General features: G+C 44.1%; 1 protein-coding gene across 1 annotated transcript in view; it reads right to left on the bottom strand.

Annotated features, from left to right (window-relative positions):
• The window catches only part of igf2bp1 (insulin-like growth factor 2 mRNA binding protein 1), a 162,684-nt gene that overhangs the window by 40,743 nt on the left and 109,072 nt on the right, over window positions 1-12,869 (bottom strand). The window contains 3 exon segments of the mRNA XM_028819218.2: window positions 2,988-3,051; window positions 3,745-3,796; window positions 11,735-11,783. Of these exon segments, the coding sequence (XP_028675051.1) occupies window positions 2,988-3,051; window positions 3,745-3,796; window positions 11,735-11,783 (165 nt within the window).

Raw genomic sequence — 12,869 nt, 5'->3', positions numbered from 1 at the left:
TCGAAAGACACGTCTCGTGGTCGTGGAAAAGATGTTAGTCTGTTTGAGAAGGGTCAAATCATTGGCATGCATCAAGCAGAGAAAACATCTAAGGAGATTGCAGAAACTACTAAAATTGGGTTAAGAACTGTCCAACGCATTATTAAAAACTGGAAGGATAGTGGGGACCCATCGTCTTCGAGGAAGAAATGTGGCCGGAAAAAAATCCTGAATGATCGTGATCGGCGATCACTTAAACGTTTGGTGAAATCAAATCGAAGAAAAACAACAGTAGAATTCAGGTCTATGTTTAATAGTGAAAGTAAGCACATTTCCACACGCACAATGCGAAGGGAACTCAAGGGACTGGGACTGAACCGCTGTGTGGCCGTAAGAAAACCACTAATCAGTGAGGCAAACCGGAAAAAAAGGCTTAAATTTGCTAGGGAGCATAAAGATTGGACTCTGGAGCAATGGAAGAAGGTCATGTGGTCTGATGAGTCCAGATTTACCCTGTTCCAGAGTGATGGGCACATCAGGGTAAGAAGAGAGGCAGAGGAAATGATGCACCCATCATGCCTAGTGCCTACTGTACAAGCCTGTGGGGGCAGTGCTATGATCTGGGGTTGCTGCAGTTGGTCAGGTCTAGGTTCAACAACAGTATGTGCTCCAAGAATGAGGTCAGCTGACTACCTGAATATACTGAATGACCAGGTTATTCCATCAATTGATTTTTTCTTCATTGATGGCACAGGCATATTCCAAGATGACAATGCCAGGATTCATCGGGCTCAAATTGTGAAAGAGTGGTTCAGGGAGCATGAGACATAATTTTCACACATGGATTGGCCACCACAGAGTCCAGACCATAACACCATTGAGAATCTTTGGGATGTGCTGGAGAAGGCTTTGTGCAGCGGTCAGACTCTACCATCATTAATGCAAGATCTTGGTGAAACATTAATGCAACACTGGATGGAACTAAATCTTGTGACATTGCAGAAGCTTATCGAAACAATGCCACAGCGAATGCGTGCCGTAATCAAAGCTAAAGGCGGTCCAATGAAATATTAGAGTGTGTGACCTTTTTTTTTGGTGGCGACTTTTATTTTGGCCAGGCAGTATATATATTGTGATGAGTGGCTGGGGGTGGTACCACGAGGGGGCGACCGCCCTGGTGGCTTTGGGGACCACGGGAACAGAGCTTTGAAGCTCAACCCTATAGGGGCCCCTGGTCACCGCCAGGGGGTGCCCCAATGCTTGAGGAGCCCTGGCCCTGTGGCGGAAGTGCTGGGGGGAAGAAGACCAGGGGAAGAAAACCAGGGACACCCGGAGGTGTGGGAGTGCCAGGCGGAAGCTAATCGGGAGGCACCTGGAGCACGTCCGGGTGTGTATAAAAGGGGCCGCCTCCTTCCATCCAATGGCTGGAGTCGGGAGCGGAGAAGGACAGAGCTTGGTGGAGAGGAGTGGAGGCAGACCTGAAGAGGCAAAGGCATTGTGATGCCTGGACTTTGGGGGAGTTTTGGGGTTGTGTGTGGCACTTTATTGTAAATATTGTGAATAAACGTGTGTTGGGTGTACTAACGATGTCTGCCTGTCTGTGTTCGGGCCATGTTCCACAATATATATATATATATATAAAATCCAACATCTGTCTGTCCACTTTTCACGAGAGAACTACTTAACCGATTTACATCGGGTTTTTTTCTATAATTTGCTTCAACATTCCAGTTGATTTTGCAACTTCTTTTTCATTGCGCTAAGTATAATCGTTCGCCTGCAGTACCGATTTATTTGTGCGAATCCAAGAGAGACGTAGCGGACCGAGGGGAGGGGAGCAGGGCCCTCCTCACTCACGCACCAGCCTCAGGGTGTTCCTTACATCTGCTCTGCTAGCGAATTAGAGAAGTACTTAACAGATTTAGATTGGGTTTTTTTCTATAATATGCTTGAACATTTTGGTTGATTTTGCGACTTCTCTCATGGTTCTAAGAATCATAGTTCGCTTGCAAGAGTGATACATAGAGGACTGGGGAGCCAGACAGGGCCCTCCTCACTCACACGCAAGCCTCCGTTTGAGTCGGTCTACCTCTACGTTTTGGAGCGGACCTTGCCTCCACTTAGCTGGCAATACCTGTTTGTTTATTGATTTTTAAAGTTTGTCCTGTTTTACTACTATACGGGCAGAGCCGCAGAGGATAGCTAGTTGAATTTAAATTGATTGATGTTATGCTCACACTATATAAAGGAATATTAAGACCAACCTGGGAGTGTTGATTGCAATTCTAGTCACCACGCTACCAAAAAAAGACATAGCAGGACTTGAAGGTGAAGAAGAGGGCGACCAGGTGCATCCCAGGATTTAAGGACAAGTCCTACTATGACAGGCTCAGAGAATTAAACCTGTTTAGTCTTGAGCAGAGGAGACTATGTGGGGACCTAATCCAGAGTTTCAAAAGTCTCAAAGACATTGAGAAAGCTGATCCAAAAGAATTGTCTCAACATAATGGTGAATCACGTACCCGAGGACAACTCTGGAAATGAACAGGAAGTGCTTTTAGGACTGAAGCCAGCAAGCACTTATTTATGCAGAGTTGTGGGTCTCTGGAACAAACTACCAAGACATGGATATGAAGCAGAAACCTTGACAACCTTTAAGAAGCATTTGGATAAGATGTTGGGCCAGCTTAGCTATTAGCTAAACACACAAGCTTGATGGACTGAATGGTCTGCTGTCATTTGTCAAATTTCTTATGTTACTATCCAATTAGTTAGGGCTTGTCAAATTCTGTGAGCACTATGCTGGGTGCAGTCCCACAAGAGGCCAGTAGATGGCAACCATAACCCAACAGAAGGCAGCGGACAAGTTTTCTGAAATCTTCTGCTGCTGGTTCAGGTCGCTTGAATTGGTCATGTAAAATGGACACAATTTTTACAACCAAAACTACTCCGCCTGTGAATTTAATGCACAGTTAGATACACAAATAAGGAAAGCCAAGGGCACTTACTGTCTGGCCTGCTCTCTTGTCCCGTAGGTGACATTCACCACAGCAGTCTCGCTCTCGGTGTTTACTGAAAAGCAAGAGAAGAGCCAAAGAGTGAGAAAAAGCTGCTCATAGGCTTGGAGTGACCAGCTGTATTCTAGATGTAGCATTTATAGAGGAATTTCAGTCTGGACTTTGGAGAACAGTGGGCGCAGCATTGATTCACACCTTCAGGAATCAGGGCTCAGTTCCTGCATGGGTCTCTTGACTGTGTGGACTTGGCATGTTCTCCATGTGTTTGTGTTCTCCAGGTTTTTGTTCCACACACTAAAGACGTGCGTGTTAATTTCCAGCTTTTAAACTGGATATGGAGATGTTTGTCAGTATATTTTGCCCCAGCTCATGGGGTCACATCCATGTTACCTTCCTGCATTATGCACATTATTGCAAGAAAAGACACTGGCAGGTTTAGTAAATGCAGAGATGAGTAGACTGAAAGCTGACCCCTCTAGGCTGGGATGTGTTTAACTAAAATGAACAGCAAAATCAGTTTCAAATCAAATCAGGCCGAGCTGGAGACACATAGTCAACAGCCCCATCTGACTCCTGAAGCTCTGAACTGCTTTGGGGTAACCAGCTAGACATGACTGGATGAGTCCACTCTGGATGTGTGTGACATTATCATTAAAGTCGGAATGACAATGGCTCCGGGTGTGTGTGAGATGTAATGTCTTCAGGGTGGTAAGGCACTCAATGCCCAAATGCCAGGAATCTACTGTACCTTGTTCGCAGTTATCCACAGTGCCATATTGAGCCAGCAGACCGTCAAGTACCTGGAGAAGAAGAGAAGTCATCAAACTAAATTGCTAAAACTACATAAAATATCACTGAACAAAAGGCAAAATGTAATTTCCAGAACCTCTCTGCAGTGGACTCTATGCCATCACATTACCCGATGGAGGATTACGGGGCTCCTTGTGCCTGAATGCAGGCTGTGCACTCCAACAAGTCAAAGAGGTCTACCAGACACTTAACTCTCTTAGTTTCCAGTTCTAAGGAGGACCTGGACTTCTGCTCCCATCCTGATGAGAAGATTAGGCTCACATTCACCCTCCCCCTTCCATGGTCACTCATGAGAGAGCTTTTCACATGTTGACTCCTACAGCTACTCCCCAAAGAAAGTCCTCAACATGTTCCATCATTCCATCTTCTTTTTCTGACAATGTTCTCCTCACAATCACTCCCTACTGTAGAATGTCCTTCCACCTGCCACCCATGAAGAGGCCATTCACACCATGACAGTTACAGTGTTAGGTCACTTCCAAAAAGGCAAGCCATGACATCAGAGGTGTAGTGAGTGATTGATTGCAGGAGGGATCAGGAACTACATGAATCGTGACTGATCAGTTGGAATTGTCCATCTTCTTATATAATACGCTACCGTGGCTGTCCGTTTGTCTGTCCAGGATTTCAAATCACCTGTAGCTCGCAAACCGTTTGACCTATTGACCTGAAATTTGGTACACATATACTACGTGATGTCTACTATCCGCTTTCGGGGTGATGATTGACCTCCAAGGTTATTCCTCTTTTTATTTTATTGTTGAATCAACTCTCGGCTGCGGCCAGCAGGCCGGCCATGCGGCACATGCATACAGGCGCCATTCTCATCCCTACCACTTTCGCTGTCGCTTCCCCTACCTCTTCATATCTTAAATCATTCTTGAGGCAGATTGAAGACTTAAGTGCCAGCTTAAGTGAAAAATAAATGAAAACATACTAAGTAATTGCAACACAAACACTGACTTAATCAGTTTTAATGTGAAAAGATGCCGAAGAAGCGGGCCGTTAGGGTAGAGAAAAGAAGAGCTGCTCGGGAAGTAGCAAGTGCATCAACCTCTGAGCAAACGAATGGCAAACGTACAGAGAAAGAGGAGGAAAACTAGGAATGCTCAAGTCAAGTGGATTCACTGCACGTTATCGGGCAGTCTGCCATTACTGGTTGTTGAATAATAATAAGAAAACTCGTGAATGATCTCCCCTCGACTTTCTCAGATATGGGAATGGATATTTGAGGAGTAAAGTGCAAGACAATGATTATATTTTTATATTATGTACATTAAAGAACCATCAATAACAAATCAAATCAAATTAATAATATATTGAACAATTATTTTAAAAGTAAAGTTGAATAAATCAGACTTTGCAGCTGCATGAATAAAAGGTAAAATACCACTTCTGGTTAACGGAAATAGCCCAAAAGTTGATAGAAATCTACGATCTGTACCTAAGACTTGTAAAATATATTTCGGGGAGAATTTCAACCCAAAACCCCTTTCTCTGGCTTTGCCTATACTTGACGTATTGTCTCCTGTCTACATCCTCAAGAAAGTGTTTGCCACAGATTTACTGTATATACTTGTGTATTAGTCGGGTCTTGAAACCCGAAAAATCGATCATAAAATCAGACCCTGACTTGTACGCCCGTTCAAAAATATGACACTTAATTTTTTTTTTTTTTTTTAACATCTTCTTGCTTCCTCCAATCTCGCACCAGTTTCTCAGACGCATTGAATTTTGTTGCAGAAGCGCATTTACCGATTTCTTTTGCCACTTCAACGACTTTTAATTTTAAACCAGCTTCATGTTTTCTTCTGATCGAACTCTCCATCGTAGGTAAGGGATACTCTTACGATAAAGGTGTATGAGGGTGTGAGATACAAAAAACACAAAACAGTGCAAACGTCGCTTCGGAATAGTTCGGGTATTACCGTGTGGTCAAACATAGAAAAAAAAAGGCAGTGTGCTCCGTGGTGACTCTCTCAGGTGTGCTTTAGCATATCATAATCTCTTGGACCAATAAAGTGAGTTTTCCACATTCGACTTATATGACTGACATTATAAAATTATACTTTAAAATCAAGCCCCAACTTATCCACGAGAGAACTTAAACACGAGTATATGCGGTACTTAAGTATGTGCACACCACCATCCACTTTGACTGCTTCACACCTAAACAGTTCCTTCACCCATCTGATTCTCCAACAGAAATATTCCGTGGAGGTCCTTCATACATTCAAATCTTTATTTATTGTCCCCCTCTGGTGGTGGCTACGCACACAGCCCACACACTCACTCTTTTGTTGCTAAACAGAATTGGACCAGCCGCCCTCTGAAGAGCTCCTTCATACTTCACTTCTCTATTTAGAGTGTCCTCTGGCGGTGGCACCTGCATTGCCCTCAATGGGAAGTTCCATGTTCACACCTTTACCCCTAAACGGGTGGTGAAAAACATTTTATCTCTTCTCCAGCTACCTCCCAATTCACCATTTTCTGTAATATCTACTATGGGGCTCCGCCCCCTGCTCGCTTCGCTCGCCCACCCCCGGGTTTGGTTTACCGGATATACAATTTAAAGAGATTGTTATTTTCATGGGAATTGTTACATATGCATTATTTTCGCTTTTACCTTAAAACTTTTGGAAAAACAATACTTGTCCTTTATTTCCGGCCCTGGGCGAGGTTACATCTTTCTTGCAGGACGTATAACGCTGCTCATGTTGTGGGGGGGGGCTGAACACACACTAAGGAGATGCCGTCGGATCATCTGCTGTCTTTCTGCTGCTGCTGGCGAGCTGCGTGTTCTTTTTGTTGCGATTTGCATCGATCATTTAAAAACCTGTACAGCAGCTGTCCGCTTGCCATTTCGTGTCTCTGCCACTCGTGTTGTGAAGTGGGGGGGCTGAGCACACGCTAAAGAGTTGCAGTCTGATCATCTGATGGCTTGTTGCTGCTGGCGAGCTGCGTTTTCTGCTTGTTGCGCTTTGCGTCGATCATTTCAAAGACTGTACAGCAGCTGACCTTTTGCCAATTTGCGTCTCTGCTGCTCGTGTTGTGAAAGGATGGGGGGGGCAATTGAACGCACGCTATGGAGAAGCGGTCGGATCATCTGCTGGCTTCCTGCTGCTGCTGGCAAGCTGTGTGTTCTGCTTGTCGTTGTTTTAAGAGCTGGGAGCACATGATGTCTGTCTGCCAAAAAGCATTCCAACAACTGCTTGGTTAGATGTCTGTGAACTTGTTTTAAATGTTGTCTCACTGCCTTGTCTTGTGTGACGTTAAAGTGTCTCTCGCGTGACGTCAAATTGTCTTCACGTGACGTTAAAGTGTCTCTCGCGTGATGTCAAATTGTCTTCACGTGACGTTAAAGTGTCTCTCGCGTGATGTCAAATTGTCTTCACGTGACGTTAAAGTGTCTCTCGCGGGACGCCAAATTGTCTTTCGAGAAGAATCACGTTTCGTCTCCCTAGCCTCCCTCCCAGGATTTTTTTTTATAATAGAGAGATATTTCCAGCGGCTAAAGGCCATCACTTCTTTACCTCCAAACCAGTCCACTGAGTGGGTACTTCATCCTAATTGCCAACCAGACAACTTTCTATAGAAGGTCATTTGCAAATTCCTTCCACATCAACAAAGATTTTCACATGTTGAGTTTTCCAAAAGCCACACTCTCACTCCTTCACCTGTTAAGATGTCCTCCAAATGTTTAGTTCTCCACCCACCGGTCTCTGCAAAAGTTCCTTGCAATTCCTTCCTGTATTTATAAGAGCTTCTTATGGTAGCCACTCGAACATTTAGCCATTTACATGAAACAGACCCTCTAGATGTTTAGTTCTTCAAAACCCACACTCTGTAGAGACTCTATGTCAGGGGTCTTCAGTTATTGTCTTTGAGGGCTGCAGTGGCTGCAGGTTTTTATTCCAGCCAGGCCTAGCAAGTACCGAAACTTGGCATTTAACATTATCTAGCTTGTTAGTGGTCTCATTCTTCCAGGACAAATCTTTTATCACATTGCAGATTTTTTTACTTCCTGAGAACATCTCTGTGGCCACTGTAGCCCTCCGCGACGTAACTGGGGAGTCCTGCCCAGTTTACTCCTGGCAGTGTCCCTAGGAGGCCATGCACCCATTCGTTCCCCTGTGCAGCATCCCTTCCAGAGTTGATAATAATAATAATACATTTTATTTATATAGCGCCTTTCCCATGCTCAAGGCACTTCACAGAGTTTAAGATAGAATGGCAGGGTATACAGTATATAGCATTGTATAAACCAGATAAATAAATAAAGAAGATTATGACAGTGAATTCAGAGAAAAAAACTAACAGACAACATAATTGATTGTCTCACACACACACATACAGGTTACATGAGCATCTTGACAGAGAGGTAAACTGAGAGAAGGGTAATAAAGTCAAGCAGAGCTAAAAGCCTTCCTGAACAGATGAGTTTTGAGTTGTTTTTTAAAAGAATTTATGGATGTAGAACAGGCTTCTCAAACTCCAGTCCTGGAGGGGCATAGTGGCTGCAGGTTTTCATTCTAACATTTTCTTAATCAGTGACCTATTTTGGCTGCTGATTAACTTGTTTTGAATTCATTTTAATTGACTTGCTTTTTTTAAGATTTGTTCCCCTGATTGTTCTTCTGAATTGCTTCATTTCTTTCCTTAAACGGCACCCAAACAGAAGTGAAATGTGAAGTGAGTGAGCCGACAGAAGACTAACTAAGTCAGGGCCTCAAACGCCAACAAATTTCACTCCAACCAGTTGCTTAATCAGGTGCTGATTCTTATCGTTCATTACACCTGCTCTTTAATTCCATGGCTTGTCGCTGCTCTCATTGTGCAATAGCAGACATTTCCAAAATTGTTGATTTTCTCTTTTCTAAGAGCACTGGTCAAATGTTTTGGGGACCTGAGCAGATCAGCATTCCTGAGACCTTCATCTTTCTTTCTTTTCAGATATTGTGCGATGGTCTCAGTTTGCTGGTCACATTTGGCTCTCATTACTGTTTGACTGCTAATTAAGGAAAAGAACAATTAAGGGGTCTGAGTCTTCAACAGCAAGTCAATTACAAATAGATCACTAATTAAGAAAAGAGTTAGAACAAAAACCTGCAGCCACTGCGGCCCTCCAGGACCAGAGTTTGAGACCACTGATGTAGAAGCTCTCTAGCAGACCACCTATAAAATGGCTCCCAAGGAAGATCTTCTGTGTTTCCCATATTCTTCTTCCCTGAGGAGACCCCTCAAACATTTATTCCCTGTAATTCAACAGCCATGTTGTGCAGAGTTAGTTCTTTATTCAGGTGGCCATCACAACTGCTCACTAGAGGAGGCCAGGCACACATTTGCTCCTATACTTCAGCAGGCCCCTCAGAATCTTTTGCAGTCCACCAGCCAGACTTCTAAGATAACATATTGAACCCACTGACCCCAATTCAAGGTGGGCTGGAGCCGCACTGGGTATGAGACAGGCCCACTGAAACGCACACATAGCATCTGTTTGGAATCACCACTTAAAGAAAGCCTGCACATCATTGGGGTGGTGTGTGGATACCCAGAGGACCCTGGAAAAATAACACCAGTACGAATAATGACCAGTTGTAGGACCTGAACCCACAACACTAGAACGTGAGGCAGCTGCGCCTCCTATTGGACCATCTGTTACAGTATGTGCCAGCTTGGATTTCTGCATATTTTGTGTTTTATTGTTGTGCTTTATAATTTGAGTTAATTTTTCTTCACATTTCTATGCAAATTTTGTTATGGTGATTATTTCATAATTATGTCCTGTCCCGTTACATTTTTATTGTGTTTTGGGATGGAACCCTCCAAGTGGCGGTTCCACCCCAACGTCACAGCTGCTAGGAACACCCACTGCCTATTTATGGAGTCAGAGAGACAGAACATCAGCAGCTGATCATTGAGGCTGGGAAGGAGTTCTTTACAAGGATTTTTGTTTCTCTGGAATTCGGTGGTTCTTGGTGGATTTATTTGCTTGTTTCTTGGATTTGCCTTCAGACTGTGGGTTTGGACTTGCTTGCCTTGGATTGCCTTTTTTTTTTGGCACGTCACTTATTCTGATTTTCACTCTTTTGAACATTTTGTATTGTCCTAGTTTTCTTCTCATAAAACTCATCGTTTCTAAAAGAGTTCAGAACGTGCAGACCTCCAGTCTTCAAGTATAGGTGGTTCGTGTAGAGCATACTGAAGATTTTTGGCGAGACGTTGCTTTATTTCTGCTGTGTAAATATACAGGTGCATCTTAATAAATTAGAATATCATGGAAAAGTTCATTTATTTCAGTAATTCAATTTAAAAAGTGAAACTCATATATTATATAGATTCGTTACAGGTCCTCCAACTTACAGGGAAAACTTGGGAGTTGGTGGCAGGATTGGCACTCCAGCCACCGTAAAAGACCTCACCCTGTCCCAGTGGGCTACTGAGGTGTCACCCGCTGCACTCAGCAAACCCCAGCCTTGACTCTCTAAAAAGACAAGGAAAAAAAACGCCCCAAAAAATACCCTTGTAGGGAAAAAAAAAATGGAAAAAACCTTGGGAAAGGCAGTTCAAAGAGAGACCCCTTTCCAGGTAGGTTGGGTGTGCAGTGGGTGTCAAAAAAGGGGGTAAATCCATCCATTATCCAACCCGCTATATCTTAACTACAAGGTCACGGGGGTCCGCTGGAGCCAATCCCAGCCAACACAGGGCGCAAGGCAGGAAACAAACCCTGGGCAGGGCACCAGCCCACTGCAGGGCACACACACACACACACACCAAGCACACACTAGGGACAATTTTTTTTTTTTAGAATCGCCAGTCCACCTAACCTGCATGTTTTTGGACTGTGGGAGGAAACCCACGCAGACACGGGGAGAACATGCAAACTCCACGCAGGGAGGAACCGGGAAGTGAACCTGGGTCTCCTAACTGTGAGGCAGCAGCGCTACCCACTGCGCCACCGTGCCACCCAAAAGGGGGTAAATACAATACAAATTCACAGAACAGAACACAATTAATCCTCAATACAATATAACAGTGCAATAGAAATATTATAAGTACAGAGCAGAATCACATCTTCATCGCTTCATTTCAGATCCATTGTGGGGGCAGCACAGAGCCAAAATTATGAATCAAAATTATGAATCACTGTCCGAAAATACTTACTAACCCAACTGTACATGCGCAAAAGGCAAGTAACTTACCAGTTGCTACAGTTTTGCGATAAAACCCTCGGCCGACAGCATTACCCATCGCTTCAAGGATTTTTTCCACTGCCCATTGTTGCCTAAAGTCTATGACATATGCATTTTCGGTCGTTTTCTTGTTGGCCAGTGATGCTTTCATAAACAATGTGAGAATGCTAGTGAAGAAAATGTAGAAGTAGCTGGACATAACCCAAGTGACTGTAAAAAACTGTAATTCACTCCTGTGTTTAGAGCGCCCTCTGCTGGTCATCAAGGTTGCCCTGTTAGGAGGTCAGGAAGCCATTTACTCCTTTCTATTAAACAGGTCTCTTAATAATAATAATAATTCTTTGCATGTATACAGCACCTTTCTCACTACTCAAAGCGCTCAGCAATTGCAGGTTAAGGGCCTTGCTGAAGGGCCCAACAGAGCAGAGTCCCTTTTGGCATTTACAGGATTCGAACTGGCAATCTTCTTAACAGATAGACTTCCACACTTATGACTGCCAATCTGTCTTCTCTCTAGAGGGCAACATCCTTAAGCTTATTTCCCTTCCTAGTGGGATCTCCACAATCCCCCCCCCTTACCCCCCATATCAATATGTCTCACAAAGTCCACTTCTAGCCATTTGCTCATCACTTCTGAGGAAAACCCCACAGGAAGTTGTCCCCACTTAGCCCCTCCCACATGCTGCTCAGGTGACTTGTCCATCCCCCCCTCACTTATAGTATTCCCACACTTACCTCCCACTGCAGATGGGGCGGAATGTTCCTGATCTGAATTTTACGCGTCCTGCAAAAAAGAAGGGAAAAAAAAAGGCCTGGTCAGATATGGGCAAACAAAGTCACTGTAATTGTCCATTTGGCTCAGGGGGTGGGGTATGGAGTAACTTAATAGCCGTTACTTCATCACCTCTTCCTTCCTTTCAGTTTTACGGCTTCACCCTCCAGGTTTGAGCCCAATAAACTCCCCTCCCCCATTATGTAGATTGGCAGTAGGGGGTCCGGCTTCAACAGTTTGCCCTTTACAAACACCTCTCCGCAGGTCACTTTAGTCAAAGTGGACATCACAAACCACAGTCTGTCACATTAATTTCTGATGTCTGTGTTAAGATTCCAGTAAAATGGAAAGCTGGGTGAATGATAAGTATGACCGTTATGTACTACAGCCCAAGAAATGCCATCATAGAGCCACAAAATGCTGCTCAGTTACCCACTCATATATAAAGGTGGGCACAGCCCATGCCACCTACTTTTCTTGTATAATTAGCTCATCAAAGGTGATATCATAAAGGCACCTAGATGAGAAGTTCTGAGTGGGGTGCTTGTCCGTAATCGGCACACAGATGCACATGCAATTGCACACACTTTCCTTTCAGCTGCGTTCTTTCACTGTCCTGAAGCGGGAACTGGACGGACACCATAGTGAGACTGGAAAGGACACTGGATTGGCATCGGTATTTCAGTTTAGTAATTGAAAGTTGTTTTCCCTGGGCAAAAACGGGTACAAAACTGACCCCAGAGTTTGCTTCATTCACAAAGCCAGTTGAAACCCATCTGAATAGGCATCTCAGCTCTCCAGCCTCCACTTATTCTGTTTATACCTGGTACACCGGGCATAGTACTGACAGCAGAGCTCCTATCACTAACAGTTCTTTTGGCAATTGAAACGTAATGGGCATTCAGCTCCTCATATATGCATTCACTCCCATGTCTAATACTTTTTAGATGAAACACAGTTGGTCACATTGCCCATTTCTTTGGTAATGGACACTGGACTGTCCTCTGGGTTGATCCCTCAAGTAATTTGTTCACCATGGGAATATTGGGCAGTTGTACTGCCAACTGAAACAGGCTTTCTGTATGCACTGGGCATTAG

This window comes from Erpetoichthys calabaricus, chromosome 14 (genome assembly GCF_900747795.2).
Source record: "Erpetoichthys calabaricus chromosome 14, fErpCal1.3, whole genome shotgun sequence".
Lineage (NCBI taxonomy): Eukaryota > Metazoa > Chordata > Cladistia > Polypteriformes > Polypteridae > Erpetoichthys > Erpetoichthys calabaricus.
This window is presented reverse-complemented; position numbering and strand designations above follow the sequence as displayed.